This window comes from Sarcophilus harrisii, chromosome 3, assembly GCF_902635505.1.
Source record: "Sarcophilus harrisii chromosome 3, mSarHar1.11, whole genome shotgun sequence".
NCBI lineage: Eukaryota > Metazoa > Chordata > Mammalia > Dasyuromorphia > Dasyuridae > Sarcophilus > Sarcophilus harrisii.
In genome coordinates this window covers 432,551,941-432,570,107 of record NC_045428.1, presented here as the reverse complement: position 1 = coordinate 432,570,107, position 18,167 = coordinate 432,551,941, and the positions used below count along the sequence as shown (strand labels likewise).

General features: G+C 35.5%; 1 protein-coding gene across 8 annotated transcripts in view; it reads left to right on the top strand.

Annotated features, from left to right (window-relative positions):
• Positions 1 to 18,167, top strand: part of FRY (FRY microtubule binding protein) — a 470,054-nt gene that overhangs the window by 382,918 nt on the left and 68,969 nt on the right. For all 8 annotated transcript variants that reach the window (XM_031960730.1, XM_031960734.1, XM_031960729.1 and 5 more), the window contains 5 exons: positions 5,750 to 5,900; positions 7,433 to 7,536; positions 8,567 to 8,752; positions 12,346 to 12,544; positions 16,827 to 16,948. In XM_031960730.1, coding sequence (XP_031816590.1) covers positions 5,750 to 5,900; positions 7,433 to 7,536; positions 8,567 to 8,752; positions 12,346 to 12,544; positions 16,827 to 16,948 — 762 coding nt within the window. The remainder of the gene's footprint in view (positions 1 to 5,749; positions 5,901 to 7,432; positions 7,537 to 8,566; positions 8,753 to 12,345; positions 12,545 to 16,826; positions 16,949 to 18,167) is intronic.

The following is an 18,167-nucleotide window of genomic DNA, read 5'->3' as shown; positions in this document are numbered from 1 at the left end:
GCCTGTGGACCCAACTCACCTAAATCTCTCTACTTTGATGCTGGTTCTATCTACATCTGGCACTTAATTGACAGTTAAAATCTAGTTGAGCTCAGAGATAAATTTGCAACGTTATTTTTCTTGTAATTTGGACAGATGGACAAACAAAAGAGTCCAGGCATTTTATCTTATTAAGCCTCAGGCTTCTGCTTCAGGCACCAGGGTACAAAGTAGCACTTGTCTTCACATGATAGAAATGCTGGATCAAAATAACAGACCTAATAGCATATCTAAGTGCCAAAGAGATTAGTAAAGGGAATTTGAGCAATCAGCTGTTTCTGCTTTAATGTAAATCATGAATATAGTGTTGTCCTCCTGTAAGTGAATTTCAGTTAACAAATTAAACAAAGTTTAATTATGGGAAAGGGGAACTAGATAAAGATGATAACCAAGTTTTTGTGTTGTAATGTTGCTTTCTGAGTTAATGTATATTAATTCTCTAATATCTAGGATAGTAAGAGAAATGAATAATTAAAAATCCACAGATGTTGAAATCCTAGATTTCAGTTGTCTGCTTTATATTCCTTTGTGTTTGTAGAGTGAGGGGGAGGGTAGGTTGGACAGTTCCATGGGGCAGTGGATAGACCACTGAACTTGGAATCAGACTCATCGACATGACTTCAGCAGTAGGACCCTGGACAAGTCACTTAACCCTGCTTGCCTCAGTTTCCTTGTCTGCAAAATGGGCTGAAGAAGTAAATAACAAACAATTCTAGTATGTTTGCCAAAAAAAAAACCCAAATGAGGTCATAGTCTCAAAATAAGGACTCAATAACAAAATAGTTTTTCATGAGTGCTCCCTACAAACTAATAATAAAATGAACTATGTGACCCTAGACAAGTCGCTTAACCTCTGTTTGCCTCAGTTTCCTCTTCTGTAAAATAGCAATCATAAAAGCACCTACTTCCCAGGGTTGTTGTGAGAATAAAATGAAATAATTGTAAAGGACTTAGTGCTATCTAGCACGTGGTAAATGTTAGGTGGCATTATTATTATAATTATTTGTACTTGTTCTCTATAGTCCTTGTTACCCCCAGCTAGCAATAAAGTGGACAAATCAGGGATGCAGGCAACCCAAAAGCTAGATAATCAGTTTCTGATTCTGAAAAATGGAGAGCTGTTGCTTAAAGAAAAGTCTGATTCATATGGCAATATACTTGAATCCACATTTTGAGGTGGAGAAAATTGGATTATAAAAAGATCCCTGCTTCTTGATGGCCTTAACACAATAAAATATAGCTCAAGGGGATGTTACATTTCCTGAGCAATTTTATGACATGAATACCTCAGTATTTTGGACAAAAGGACCAATGAGCATATTATTTCTTTTAAATCTTTGGGTCCCTGATGATATGTGTTTATGTACTTTGGGCCCCAGGACATAGAATTGAGCAGGAAAATGTAATAAATAAAATAGCCCAAAATTAAACTGCCTATTTAGAGCCCTCCTATATGAAAACCTCACACACTTAGCAGTTATTAGATGAATGACTCAGAGGGTAATTATAATAAAAAGCAAACTAATAATCATGCCATCATATTAACCTAACTCTTGGGACTCCAGGGGAAAAGAGCCACAAAAGTATGTGTAGGAGTAGAAGTCAGTATAAATTCAAACAAGATATAATTTGTCATTTCATGCTATACATGTTCTTATTTTTTTCTTATAAATGTGAAATCTGTTGTACTCTTAACTAGACTATGGGATTCAATTTTTTTTAATTGGCAAAAAGTCTCTAATCTAATTGATAAAAAAGAAAATGTTAGTGGGCTACTTAAATTTGTTCTTGAAATACTATCAATTTTATTTTACATGGTCATTTCAGACCACAAAAAATCATTGAATAGTAAACATTCATCTATTTAGAATGTTAGCATTGAGAGCAGTGTTTTAACTTATTACAAAGAAACTGAATTAAGCTCACCAACCTGGTGTTTCAGAGACACCATAAGTTCCCAAGTAGGGGCCATTCTAATAGAATATTTACTAATCATTATCCTAATAAGAAGAATTCATGTTTCTTTGGTACTTTAAGGTTTACAAACTGCTTGCCTAGAAACAATCCTATAAGGTAAAAGGTGGATAGAACAAGTAATGTTATCTCTATGTTATAGATGAGAAAATTTTCATTCAGCCTTTAGTGCTTTTTCTTATTATTCATCTTCCTTAACCTCTCTGCTGCATTTGACACTTTTGACTATCCCCTCCTTCTAGATCAGAAGTTCTTACCCTTTTTTTTTTTTTTTTTGTGCTCATGGACCCCTTCTTGGAATGAATGTTTTAAATGCATAAAATAAAATATATGGTATATAAAGGAAAAAAATTATTTTAGCCAAGTTATCCTACACTAAATTCTACATACAAGGCTACTGGTTTGGTGCCTTCCCACCATCCTTTCATTCTAACCACTCTAGCTGTGGTATAGAGTTAGGGATGAAGCCCAATTCAGACCACTCAGCCCTGTGGACTTGCTAAAGAGACCTGGCCACACAGTGACTCATTGTTGCTTCATTTTATTCTAGGTGAAGTTCACAGGACTTAGTGGCAGTTTACCATTAAGGTCCATTTGGCCCGGACAAAGGGGTTCTTAACCTTGAGTGTGTAAACTTTTAATTATTGTTTTTCAGTATAATTAGTTTCCTTTGTAATCTTGCATATTTTATTTTATGCTTCTGAAAACATTAATCTGAGAAAACCTTCATGCATGAGTTTCACCAGACTACCTGAGGGGTCTCTGACCCAGAAAATATTAAGAACTCCTGATCGAGAGGAAGTAATAGTATCTAGATCCAAACAAATCAATGAAGTTACTATAACATAGCAGTTTGGGAGATCATGTGGATAATGAATAGACTTTAATGGTAAAATGCCAGTTGGGGTTTAAGTCCCAACTCCAGTGTTTGTTAACAATCTGATGTTGGGAAGTCAGCTTTAATTTCCTCATCTATAAAATGGGTTTGATAATAAATGGATCCATGCAAAGAGGACCAAATGAAGTATTGTCCTTGAAAGCCATTTATACCTTAGAGTATTTTTTGATTACATACATTGTATTTGAGCAGTTTCCCTAGGGGAAACTATTTTGCTGGACTGAGTTCAACACTTCTCCAGTTAATTCTTTGCTAAGTGAATTTTGAATTGAAACACAGGTGCTAATTTGTTGTCTTTACTTTCCAAATCAATTTAGAGTTGAACGCTATTAACCTCATCCTTAATTGCACTAGTTAATTACATAGCCGTGAGCACCTCCTTTTATAACGTCTGCTTGAGTCAATAAATTTGAGTTTGACATTCTTTATTCCAACATCCCCTAAAACAACTAATCTGAGCGACAAAAACATATTCACTATTATTAGAGTTTCCTAACATAAACGGCTGTGTTGTTTAAGCTTTGTTTTTGAAAGAAGATCCTACTGCTACATACTTTATGATTAGGGAGGTACACTATTAAAGATGAAGGAAAAAAATAATAATTTAGCTACAGCTTTTAAAATGTGAACAGCTTGCTTCTGAGACTCCCCAGGGCATATTTTCAACCTGGAAAAGAAAGGATAAATTATGCAACTTTATTCATATTATACTGATATGAAAATTCAGTTGTCTCCCTGAGGTTATTAATGACTTCCTAATTGCCAAATTATGTTACTTTTTCTTATTATTCATCTTCCTTAAGCTCTCAGCTGCATTTTACACTTGACTATCCCCTCCTTCTAGATCAGAAGTTCTTACCCTTTTTTTGGTGCTCATGGACCCCTTCTTGGAATGAATGTTTTAAATGCATAAAATAAAATCTATGGTAATATAAAGGAAAAAAATTATTTTGAAATAGTTTTTTTAGAATTTTTCTTTAATTTCTCAAACTTCAAGTTAAGAACTCCTGTACTAAATACTCCTTTCTGTCTTGGTTTCCAAGGCATTCTTCTCTTCTGAATCTCCTATTTATATGCTTTTTTCTTTTTAGTCATTTTAACTGCTGACTTCTGAATTTGAGGTCTAATCAAAGATATGTGTTCAGCTAGTTTCCTCTTCTTTTATATTCACTTTTTCAGAGATTTTATCCATTCCCTTGACTGTAGCAAAAATGGTTCCCAAGCTATAGCTATAGAGATAGATATATAGATATCTATATCTATATATCAAGATATATATATATATATATATATATATATATATATATATATATCTTGCTTTAATATACTCTTTCACAAGCTCCATTCATTCTCATATCTTCATCTGACTGTTGGAAAACTCTACCAGGATGGTCCACTAACACTTCAAAGTGAACACACAGAAAAGAGCTTTAAGAATATTCATATCCACGGTAAACTGTCATCTTCCTTTATTAAAATTGCTCCTCCCTAAATTTTCCTCTTTCTGTTAAGGTGAGAGCCCTGTCATCCTCTTGGTCATCCTAGCTGAAGAACTTGGTTACTTTTGACTCCTTCCTCTTCCTAATCTTCCATCATATTAAATCAGTTGCCAAGTTCTGTTGATTCTATCTCAATAATATCTCTTGTATCTCTCTCCTTTCTAAATAGACACCTTTGAACTATGGTAATAGTTGTACTTGTATTTGTATTTGTACAGGTTATCCTTCAGGGTAGCTAGGTGGTGCAGTGGACAGAGCACTGGGTTTGAAATCAGGAAAACTCATTTTTTCATGAGTTCAAATCTGACCTCAGATACTTAGTAGTTGTGTAACCCTGGGTCACTTAACCCTGTTTGCCTCCTCATTAGTAAATGAGCTGGAGCAGGAAATGGCAAATCACTCTAGTATCTTTGATAAGAAAACCCCAAATGAGGTCATAGAGAATTATTTGGATATGAGTTAGAAAAAAAAAACTTAACAACAAATCCCTCAATGCCCAGAATATGTTAGAATACATTCCATCCTCATCTTTCCCTGTTAAAATACTCTTCTTTAAAGATCCAGCTCAAGTGCCACCTCCTCATGAAGCCTTTCCTATGATCACTCTCCTCCACATTAAAAATTATTTTTTCCTCTTCATATTTTTTGTATTGTAGAAAATAAATAATTGATTGTCATTATACCTTCTATTATTTATGTATCACACACACACACACACAGTATTTCCTGTCCCTTGTTGTATTGTAAATTACCTTAGGCTAAGACCATGCTGTTTAGGGTCATGTTTTTTGTTTTGTTTTATTTTGTTTTATCTTTCTATCTCCAGTAGCTATTAGAGGACCTTACATAGAGAATCATAGAATCGTAGATCTTAAGTTTGAAGAAGCCATCTTATTTAACTCTCTCATTTTACAGATGAGGAAATTGAGAACAGAAGGGTTAAATCACTAAAAGATTCTTAATAAATTTTTGGCTGAATTGGATCAAACTGAATAGTTGGAAGTTATAACTATTGTGAAATTTGTAGGTTCTCTTTTAAATAACAAATAAAAAAGCAAGTTGTTATAATAGTTTTGAACTTGGAGTCAGAAAGACCTAGTTTCAAATTATAACTGGGTCATAAGCTTGCTGTATGACTATGGATAAATTACTTATTATTTGTGGGAATCTCAGAGAACTCCATAAACCCATTAGGGACATATTGGTTATGAATGTTAATGGAGGAAGTTCCCATCTTGAGGAAATCACAGGTGCTTGGTATATTTCTTATCTATTAAGAAGTGAATAGGAGCATCTTCCCTAGTGGAAATGAAATATAATTCTCTCTCTTGCCTTGTAGATGATCCGATTTCTCCATACACCGGATGGTTATTGAATATCACAGAGACCAAGCAACCACAGCCGTTACCGATGCCCTGCACTGGAGGATGCTGGGCACCCCTGGTGGACTACCTCCCAGAAACCATTACTCCCCGGGGACCACTCCACAGGTGAGTTAACTGTTCATTTAAGTATAATGGAATCTTAGTTTGATTAGTCTTTTCTAACAGGGGGCCTTAATGAGCTTACTTTGGGTTCCAAAATGGATTGATCTTTAAAAATAATCACAGCATAGTATCTTTTTAATTATCCATGTATTTGTTGGATTTATATCAGCCAAAATATATTCTTGTCCTAGACATAGATCACAAAACTTTTCTGGCCCATTCTGATTTATCCCTGAAAATTCTTCCTGCCACACAACTTTAATTATTTGGAACTTCCGAGAGTAAAGCAAAATAAAGACAAGGAACTTGCATTTCCACAGATAGGTGGCACAGTATATAGTGTGGACTTAAAGTCAAGAGGTTCAAATACAACCTCAAACATTTATTAGCTGTATGACCCTGGATAAGACAGCCTCTCTGTGTCTCATTTCCTCAATCTATAAAATGAGGAGAATTATAATAGCATCTACCTCTCAGGATTGTTTTAAGGATAAAAAAATAAGATAATCTGCAAATCTTAAAGTACTGTACTATATAAAATGTTGGTTATCATTATTATTACCATCATGATGATGATGATGATGATTCATTCCTATCATACCATGATCCTACCATCTAGTGAATATTGCTTTCAAGTTGGACTGTTTGCTTTTTCTCATGCATATTATCCTACTTTCTGTGTCTGTGTCTTTGCGCAGGTCTTCTGCATTTTGAATGCTCTTCCCCCTCATTTCTGTGAGCTATAATATCTACTTTTTTCCAAGCTCAGCTCATATACCTCCTCCTGCAGATGCCTTTTCTGATCCACACTCTCTCTCCCCAATTATTAAGTCTTCCCTGTCCATAAATAAATAAATACATATATATTTTATATATGTGTATATATATATATATAGATACTTTTTTTTTAATTTTACATTATTTATCCAAATGTAGGCTCCTTAAGGTGAACACCACTGGTTTTGTCTTTGCATTCTCAAAATCACAGCACTTGATACATAATAAATGAGTGCTTAAGAAATGCTTGTGGAACTGAATAAATCAAAATGGAGCTATTTCTTGGAGCAGAGGCCATATGCTCTATTTCCCAACTTAGAGCATTTTCTCTGGCTGCTTCCCATTTCTGAAATCCCTTTTCTGCTCAAATCCCACCCCTCAGATTCCCTGGTTTCCTTCAAGTCCCAACTAAAATCTCACCTTCTAAAAATTTTTCCCAGTCCTCAGTAATTCTAGGACCTTCCCTCTGTTGATTATTTCCCATTTATCCTGTAGATATTTTGTTCACAGATAAATTGTTTATCTGTTGTCTTCTCCATTGGACAGTGAGCCTCTTAAAGGAAGAACTCTGTCTTTTGTCCTTCACTATTACCAGTACTTAGCACAGGGCCTAATATATGGTAGGTGCTTAATAAATGTTTTTTGACTTATTGATATGCTCATTTAGAAGGTACTAAGTAGTTTTATTTCATTAAAATTTAGTGATATATTATTATTTTTACCTTCCTCATCTCTAATTTCACTTTTTTTTTGATCAGGTGCAATATTGCTGTTATTTTTATGACTGAGATGGTTGTAGATCACAGTGTGAGAGAAGATTGGGCCCTTCATCTCCCCTTACTACTCCACGCTGTCTTCTTAGGTAAGGCTTCATCTAAGAGGAATCGGATCCTTCTGTACATCATATGGCCACAAACTGAGAAAAGGAATTTTGTTAGCATTCTTTCCAAACTTCTCCATTGCCATTCTTCATTATTAGAACATTGGATTTTCAAATTAGCTTCAGGACCCACAATTCATCAATAATCTAAATACAGTGGAAACTTGTGATAATATCAAAAAGCAGGTAAGTGGCTCAGGGGACAGAGCATCAGACATAGAAGCAGGAAGATCTGATTCAAGTCCAACCTCTTACTAGCTATGTAATACTAGGCAATTCATTTAACCTTTCTGTTCACCTCAGTTTCCTCATCTATAAAATAAGGTCAAAAATAGTACCTACATCCCAGAGTGGTTGTTAGGATAAAATGAGATAACATTTGTAAAATGCTTTGCAGACCTAAATCAATGTATAAATGTTAATGATTGTGATGCTGTTTTGGTATAGAATGAAATTCAATATAAAGTAGATCCATGAAAATAATGATAATAATCTCTGACAGCAGAAGTTATTAACAGTAGGTGATCAGTTAAAAGTTATAAGACAGAATCATTACACTCAGTGACAAAAGTGTAGGCAACAGGAATAAAGAGGCAAGAATGGATCCTGAGAAAATATCTAAAGTTATGGATGAAGCATGGAAGAGCAACCAGGAATAGAGTAAAAGAAGACTGAAGAATTAACAATACAATCTGGAAAGTGCAATGCTATGGAGATTGGGTTGGGGTTGATGGAGGAGATAGTGGACAATATCAAATGATCTTGAGGGACCAAGGAGAAGCGTCCAGTTACCCATACTCTAAGATTTTGACATAAGGAGTAAGACAAATTGTTTTCCTCGACCTCACTCTTTATATTTTTAACTGTTGTCACAGGTGAGAACATTACAAATCTACTTTGCATGTTCCTTTAGGTATGGTTGCCATGATAAATGCTGGAATTTTTTATTATTTCTGTAGTCTACAAACTAACTAAAAATGAATTTATACAGAGATTTCCCTTTTCCTCTTAGGTTTGGACCATTACCGACCTGAAGTCTTTGAACACAGCAAAAAGCTGCTTCTCCATCTGCTGATTGCTCTTTCTTGTAATAGCAATTTTCATTCCATCGCATCAGTACTTCTGCAGACCAGAGAGATGAGTGATGCCAAGACGCTCACAGTTCAGCCAGCTTATCTCCCTGAATACCTCTATACAGGTAACAAAAACAGAAATTGTTGGCATGGAGCCGCCCTCTAAAATTCTGAGACTTTTGAAGATCTCAGAGTAAAAATAAGTAATTTTTTAGTGTTGTTATATTTAGTCTTCTGCATGATGAACATAGTAATAAATCTACAAATCTTTGCTAGATACCATTTTCACCATATGAATTCAGGGCCAGTGTTTCATTTTGCAGATGAAGAAAATGAGGTCCACAAAAGTCTAGGATCATCACACTATGTGTTAAGGATTGTCTCATATAGCTCCCCTCCAGTATAAGAATCTTTTTCTATTACCAATTCCTTAGAAGAAATAACATTTATTCCATTTGTCAAAGAAGGAAGGAAGGAAGGAGGGAGGGAAGGAAGGAAGGAGGGAGGGAATGGAGGGAAAAGGAAAGAAAGGAAGGAAAAAGGAGGGAAAGAGAAGGGAAGGAGAAGGAAGGGAAAAGAGAAGAAAGGAGGAAGAAAAAATATATACTTCAGTCTGTACTGTGAGACCATCATCTCTCCATCTGGAGCTGGATAGCATGTTTCAGCATGACTGCTTTAGAATGGATCATTGTGTTGATCAGAATTCCTAACCCTTCCAGAGTTGCTTTTCTTTACATATTTTAGATATGAGGATATAGACATTTAAGGCCAAGGTTCATTTCTTGAACATTATCTCCTCTGAATTTCTGAGTATCTCCACTGCTATGATATTTAGCTTGGTAGATATTCTTCCTCTTAACCTTTTCCAGTTTGTTAGAATTACAAAATTATAAAAATAAATCTTATCATCACCTGCCCTTGTTGGTGGATCCAATTTAACTAAAAGTTGCCATTCCTATTTTTTTAAGTCATCCTCTAGAAATCCAAATCCCATTTTTAATACCATCTCCTTAACCAACTGTTCATTTCTCAAGTCTTCTTTTATCTTCTGCTCTGCCTATAATGGGCAACATCCTATGCCAGTAAAGTCTTCAATTTCTCTAAAAGACTTTATAATGATTTCTAGTTTTCTTCTGATATTATTTGTGTCTACACAAATCACCAGAAGTGAAGAAGATTATTGTTGTTCAATCATTTCATTCATGTCTGACTCTTATTAACCCCTTTAGGAATTTTCTTAGCAAAGATATTAGAGTAACTGGCCATTTCCTTCTCTAGTTCATTTTACAAATTAGAATACTGAAGCAAACAGAGTTAAAACTATCCATGGTCATGCAGCTAGTATGTTTGAGTGTCTGAGATGGTATTTGAACTAGAAAGAGCCTGACTTCAGGCCTGGCATTCTATCCACTGTGCCATTAGCTGTTCATTGAGGAATATAGTGTAGATTAAAACTTCCTTCTGGTCTGACTGGATCTTTGTCAAAGAGACATTTGTCAATAGTCTTGAAATACAGTCACTCAATCATCAACAATTTCATGGTGCTGTATTAGTACAGGTCATATTTGTCCCATCTTGTACAGGTCATATTTGTCCCATCTTGTTCATAATCATATTATGAAAGACTTCATCAAAACCTTATCCAACAATCCAGCCTAATAAGCCTTTCAAAAAAAAAAAAGTAGGTGATTTTATCATAATTTGTTCTTAGTGAATCTAGGGTGATTCTTTCCTAATGATCTTATTCAGAGAATGCAGGCTTTTTTTTTTTTTTTAAAGACAAGCTGAATCAAAGTATGACATTGTAGACTTAAAGAATCCAAGAAAAAAGATGTGATCTTCACCTTTGGAGTAATATAGTCTTTAAATTTCCTTAGTATATATAAATATGCCTTGTTCTGAATTTATAAACCAAGCACTTTGCAGGCACTCACTTAAATGGTTACTATGCCTTCCACTTATATTTCCTTCGCCAACATTAAACAAATACCTATAATCCTAAATTTAGATATTTAAAAATACTTATTACCATGTTGATAATTCCCTTTTTAAAGGGCTTGATAAAATCTATTTAATAATCCATTCTTGAATTTTATTAGGGAATGATGTCAGATTCAATAATCTTTGATTCCTAGAATATTTTTTCAGTAAACACTGTAAATTATTATCCTTTGAGTATTTTGAAAAGTAGTGCTGATTTGTTGAAATCAAATGTTTCTCTTAAGGAATTTCTTAGGAAATGTGGACAGTAGGCAGTACTTAAATTTTAAAAATCATTTTATACCATTAAGTTGTTATTTGAATCAATTCCCAGGACATATGTATGAGTTTTACTTAGGACTACTGCCTAAAATTAATCATGATTTTTTTTAATCCAGTTGTTTGGTACAATTTAAAAACCAGTCTTTTTATTTGATACTTTTCTATATTGTATTATGGTATGTTTCACTTCTGCTTCTGCAGGAAATTGTGACAACTTGGCAGAAAAGCCAGGACAGTGAATTAGAAATTAGTTTTTAGAATAAATTAAAAAAAATTTAAGGAGAAAGTCAGTGAAACATTATAAGCAGTATTACTCCATAAAACAGAGAAGCAGTAAATGGGGAAATGAGTTGATAGAAAAGTTAGGGTGAGACCCAAGGAAAGCTATGTCTTCCCCAGAGCACTTGAAGATGAAACCTAAAAGAACAACAAATAGAATAAAAATGGGAAACATCTGCCAATATCTTTCCATCAATGATAATGGACATTGGGGCTCTGATATCATAATCCCAGATGTGTTGCATAAAACAATAGTGACATATCCACACAAAGACAGAAACACACTTGGATCATCTACAGAAGAGTTCTAGGCTGAAGAAAATTGTACTGATTCCCAAGAGTTCTGAAAAAAGGAAGATAATGAATGATTGGGGGGGGGGGGGAAGAGGTGAAAGGTGAGGAAAAGATGGCTTAACAATTAGAAAATCAATTAAAAGAACATTAGTAACCACCAAACCATACACTTACTTTCTCATTTTCCCCAAAATCTTTAAGAACATGATCTATACATGGATCAAGAACATGTTTGCTAAAAAAAAAAAAAAAAAAAAAAAAAAAAAAAAAGGAAAAGGCAACTTTTGTTAAAAGAAACAACTCTGTCTCTAGAATAATATACTGTGTCACTCTTATCAATCAAATGTATGATAGGGTTGTCTGCAGTTTTTGGGCCAGATTTTTCTCTTCTTTGTATTCTTCTATGTTGATTCCATCCTCAAGGTACATGAGACCCCGCTTTTGAAAACTAATTTCCCAAGGCAGTTTAAAGCTACCTTTTATTTATTGGGAATTCATGTCCACGTTGGCCGTGCCTTTGGTCTCTTCAGTCAATCAGTATTTATTAACCTACCACTGTGTGCAAAGAGCTACAAAAACAAAATCAAAACCAGTCCCTTCCTTCAAGCAGATTGTAATCCACAGAAGTGATAATGTACATAATGTGATAAGGTAATGATGCTGGTTTCCACAAATGAAGCACAAAAAACTAGTCTCTCTAGATGCTTTAAATGTAAGCTTAAAACTCCCAACTACTTCTTTTCTCTTAAGTTTAAATATTGGTGGTACTCCTACAACTTAAAGGGAGCAGCAATCTTGTGTGTTTGTGTGTCCTGGTCTCATTAAGAAAGCAGATAAGCACCCTGGAACAATGCATTCTACCCTTCTCTTCCTCTTCCACCAGGTGGCTTTGACTTTCTCAGAGAGTACCAGTCCTCCCCTGTACCAGATTCTGGCTTAAGCTCCAGCTCTACCTCCTCCAGTATCAGTCTAGGAGGCAGCAGTGGGAATCTCCCACAGATCACCCAGGAGATTGAAGACATTGACACAGCCACTGAAAATGATGAGAAGGCAAACAAGCTCATTGAGTTCCTGACTACCAGGTAATGAGGCGTCTGCATCTCAGAGCCATCATTTAGAAAAGTACCAGAACTTAGAGGGAAAGAGAAAGGAAGGGGGAGACAGACAGACAGACAGAGACAGAGACAGACAGAGAGGGAGGAAGATGGAGAAAGACAGAGACAGACAGAGAGGGAGGAAGATGGAGAAAGACAGAGATAGAAACAGAGACAGAAAGTACAGAGAGACAGAGAAACAGAGAGACAGATGGAGAGAAACAGAGAGGGAGGGAAAGAGGGCGAGAGAGAGACAGAGACAGAAAGAGACAGAGAGAAGGAGAGGGAGAAAAAGAAGAAGGGGGAGGGAGAGAAGTGAACACTAAGTTCCAACAAATTCTAATATTTTTGAAGAATTTGCTAAAACTGTAGGGAAAGGACATGTTTTGTTTCATTTTGTTTTGTTTTGTTTTTTGGAACCATTGTGTATCAAATGGTTGGTGTCTGATTCTGAAACAATCCTGACTTTAACCAGGTTTAAGCCAGTGTTTTCTGCCTTAATACCTTTAATGTGTTTGCGGTTTGGACACCAAATGATTAGATTGTTGTGGGCACCACATGGTGGGGTTCAGTCACGGGAAGAATTCACAGTGGCCGTTCTCTTTGCCAGAAGGTGTATTTCTTTAGAAGAAGAGGTTATAGACAAAATGAAGAGATACAATAGACACCAGGAGTGGTAAATATAAATAAGGAGCAGTAGGGTTACCCAAGAAAGAATCCATTAAAGTAATATGCCATGAGGTGGGAGTATTCCATTGACTGACAGACTAAATCCACAGAGTGATTTAGCACCCTAAAAAAAATTTGTTAGTTTTAAGAAGGAGAAAGACACCATGAAGCATGGGGGCAGGGTGAGGAGAAAGGCACTACCCGGCAGAAAGCATTGGCTGGCTATAACCCAAAGGGGTGCGTTCAGCAAAGATGGCATGGGGCAGATTTATAGAGGAAATTTAACCTTGGGGGTTTGACATAACTTGGATTTCTGACTGGACATAGCAAGGCAGGCTGCCTCCACTGTAGGTGGGATTATAAGGTTGAATTTGAGCCCCATCAGTGCACTTCCCTTGTCTCAGAGTAATTTTTTCAGCATTTCAGACTTTCTCTACCAACTCCAATGACCCAGAACTACATCATGCATGTAAACTAATGCATTCTCTGAATCTTACCAAGAACAATTACCTAGAAAACTCATTAAATTGCAAACTCCTAGAATTGTCTTTTATCTTTCTTAATATACCTAGTGTGTGTCCTACAATAGATACTTAATAAATGTTTATTGACGAAAATTTTCCCTCTGTTCATTAGTTAGAAAAGACCACAGATAGCGTGCAGAAACAAATTGGGACAATAGTCAAGGAAGATAAAACAAACTGATACTTAATAATTCCGATAAAAAGTGGTGGATTACCCAGTTCTTCAGGTCTCATGATGCTTACACTTAATGATTTAATCTAATAAATCCACACTGTTACTGGCACTGTGGGGCATTCCTACAATGCTTTCTTATCTCTAGTGGGCAGCTGCTCATGATCTACTCCCTTAAACTTTTATGTGATTAAGTCTGACCTCTAGTACTTTGCCTATTACTGCACTAAAGAAAAATTCCTTTTCTATTATTAAATATCTAGAGCCTTCTCTGTACTTCATAAATCCCTCTTTATATTTTTGTCAGTCATTGAGTTCATCAGCTGCCATTTATTAAATGCTTGCTATGATCCAGATACTGTGCTAAGCATTGGAAATACAGACAAAACAAAAAACAGCTTCTCCCTTCAAGGAGCTCACATTTTAAAGAAGGAAACACCACAACAATAGCTGGACACATACAAGTTATAGAAAGAGTGGGTGGAAGATAACTTCATAGGTTAAGCAGTGCAGGTATAGAATTGTGGAAGGATCTTCAGAAAATGAGATTTAAGCTGAGTTTTAAGGAAATCAGGCAAACTAAAAAGAGAAAAGGAAGCAGAGTGTCCCAGGCATGGGGGACAGCAGGTACCAAGATAGGATAAACTAGAGGAACACCGAATAATTCAGTGTAGCTAGATCATAATGTGTAAGAAGACTGAACAGGTAAGAAAAGGCCAGGTTGTAAAGATTTTTAGATGCCAAACGAAGAACTTTGTATTTGATCATGACCCGGCAAGGAGCCACTGAAGTTTATTAAGGGGAGGAGTGACTGTAAGATCTATACTTTTTGTTTGTAGAAAACTTGTGAAAAAAAATTAGTCGGTCTTTTTTTTAATATTGTGTGGGTCTGGCTCAAATTACCTTGTATTTATTTGGTTTATATTTTATCTGTATCTCTCTGCTTGCATGTTGTCCCTCATAATAGGATGTAAGCTCCTTGAGGGTAGGGCCTGTTTGGTTTTGTATTTATGTCCCCTTTATCAAGGACTGTCTTTGGCATAGACAATAATTTAATCAATTTTATTGAAAGATAGGGACCATCCAAAGACCCCAGCTTTTGATGTATAAAACTCACTATTTGACAAAAACTGCTGGAAAAATTGGAAACTAATATAGCAGAAACTAGGCATTGAAAGATGAAAGGACTCTGAGATTACCATACATAAATAGGATTGTTTGGTCATAGGAACCCTTTTAAGGGACCAGACATTCTTGCCATTATAAAAAGGATTTGATGATGACAAAAATCACTAGAAAAATAACCAAATAATTTCTGCATATATTTTATTTTGTGAATAATAGGATCATAGGAACATACTCTCCTTTACTTTAGAAAACTCTTTTTTTAATCTAGAACAATGAGGATACCTCAAGTAAGGATTCCTGAGTACAAATATAAACTATCCTTAATCTTTGTCACACATATTCATTGCCAATAACAAGAAAACCAAGCTTTTCTCAGAGAAAGAAACAAGAAAAAAGTTTCTTCAGTGTGAAAAATGTTTTCTCTGGTAACTTTATGGTTGGTCTAGGAGTTGGATCTAATGATCTCAAAGGTCTCTTCCAGCTTAAGATCTTTGACGCTGAATTTATTAGTAAAGTAAAAGAAACCAAAGAATCCTCTATCTTTCTTTCTTCCTTCTTTCATTCCTTCCTTTCCCTTGATGCATGTACTCTCCTCAAAGGAATGTAAATTTTGATCCCTGAAATCTCCCAAATTATCTTAAGGTTTATGACTAGATTTCTTTCTTAAGGACCATGCTTTAAATGCAAATCATTCTGGCTTTCATTGATTAGTCAGTAATAAATCCCAGGCCAAGTCTAACTTGGTGGGCTCAGATCAACTCAAAATGAATGGAAATAGCACTTGTTTCTGTTTTGGCCAGAAACCCTGAGAGTCTTCTCCTCCTAGATTGAATTTTTCTTTCTTTTTTTTTTTTTTTTTTTTTTTTTTTTTTTTTTTTTTGGTAAGTAAAAGAGGGCATTCTCTGCTTCATTTCTTGCTTAGTTTTAATCACCGTTTGGGTGTTGTCTCAAACTGAGACCAGTTAAAAACCTTATCTTTAAAAAGCCAAGCTAGAGATCTGGATCTCTGTAGGGCCATCTCCTATCAGAGATATCAGGGGGAAAAGTGAGGCAGGTAACCTTGCACAGCCCTCTCTCACTTAAATCCAATTCACTTGAGAATCATGACATCATCTTCTAGAATATTATGGTCCTCCTCCAGGAGGAAGGACAAATTACAACAATTAATAAGATGACTCTCTGTAGCCCCCACCCAATTCTGGCTATGGGCTATGAATCTACTTTTTATAAGTCTATAGATTCCCATATGGGGTATTATAACTAAATGTGGCAGGTGTGAAATTATAACTAATTATCAATAAATGTTTGGCTTGTATACCTTTCTTATATACTTGTATTCCTGCAGGTGAAAAGGGGTAGGGAGGAGAAAAAGTTTAAGAAGCCCTGAGTTTCAGTCTAAGGCTCTCAGATCTCATGTCAGCACTAACTTACTTCTATGTGGAATGTGGCAACAATAGTGAACCCCAGGGGAGATCGGTCTGTAAGACAGCCCCAAGTTTCTGATTGTAAATGTTTCTTGGTGGTTAGAATTTTCAAACTAAAGTCCACCCATATTTTTTACTTAAAATAGAAGAACTATAGCTTCCTTAATTTTCAGGTTGCTCTATGAAACTTTAGAAATCCTTATTGAACATACGATTACAGACCTGACTCACAATAAAATGAATTTTTAAACATTTAGCAAAGCTGTTATTAGTGGAGAAGAAATATATCACAATATATCGTTTTTCTAACACAAAGTCATAACTTATGTACTTTCTATTTTATGTCTTTTAAGGGCTTTTGGTCCACTTTGGTGCCATGAAGATATCACACCCAAGAATCAGAATTCCAAGAGTGCTGAGCAGCTCACTAATTTCCTACGTCATGTTGTGTCTGTGTTTAAGGATTCCAAGTCAGGTACTTTATCTTATTATCTGGAAGTGCACCCTCAGCTTTTCCACAATTTGATCCATTGTTCTGCTTTCATCTAACATGTTATTCTATACTTGACACTATTTAAACAGAGAACATTAGGGGTGCTTTTCACATTTGCCAAATTTCTGACAAGTTAATTTTTTTAAAAACTCAAAGTAATAGTTCTATCCCATATAAGGTTATAAAAACTCTCATAAGCAGACTATATAATTTAACACTGATTGATGTCATCTATATTTACTTTATTTACCCTAATAATACCCTATTTAAAGTATTTTTATCTCTTTTATCATTTTATCTCTTTCCATTTCCACTCAATTCAACCACTTACTGATGTGGCCATTGCTTAGACTTCACCATTACCCATAACTATATCACCTTCAATATACTGAAGGGGGGGTACAGGAGTATAGAAACACTAAGCCCAAAAATATATTGGGGTTTCTGGATTCTCCCTATACAGTCCATCAGATGTTGGGGAGAAGGGCTTTGCCCCTAAAAGTATATTGAATTCCAGGCCAATGTTTCAAGGTGTCCCAAATGAATTTGTAGCCTTAGACCTCCAAATCAAGAGGCAAAGATTTTATTATTACTCCATTGACTGGCATGCTAAGTTCCAAAGGGGAGTTAGTTATTAATAAGAAGAAAAACATGAGCTGAGCTCAATAGTGGAATCTGCCATTAGTTAAGAAAAGATGCCATAACAAGAGGAAAGACATCTTGGCAAGTTCTAAAAGAACTTGCTACCATAAGACTGGTAGTTCTTAATGAACTCAGTAGGCTAAATTCCTAAAAAAAAAAAATGGGGGGAGTTAATTTGGTTCTTTTATGGGGGGAAAATAACCTCAGGAGCTTATATCATAACTTGGCCTTCTGACTGGATTCAGTTACTGTGGTGTCATGAAGATTTTGTCAATTGGAGGAATTCATTTAGGAACAAAAGGCCTTTTTAAGAATAGAAGGTCCACTTAAAAAGATAATGTATCAGTTTTCCTCCCTGTTTGCCACGGGGAGTAGCATGGACAATACAATTCAGGTTCTCTCCTGTCAAGGCTCACCGAACTACCAAGAACAAAGGACCCCATCAATACTGAACTTTGACATTCTGCTTTTGGGCATAGTTCCTATCTTTCCACTTTTTTATATTCCTATTTCTACTGAACTTTCTCTTCTTCCTCACCATGGCTGCTGACCCCTGAAT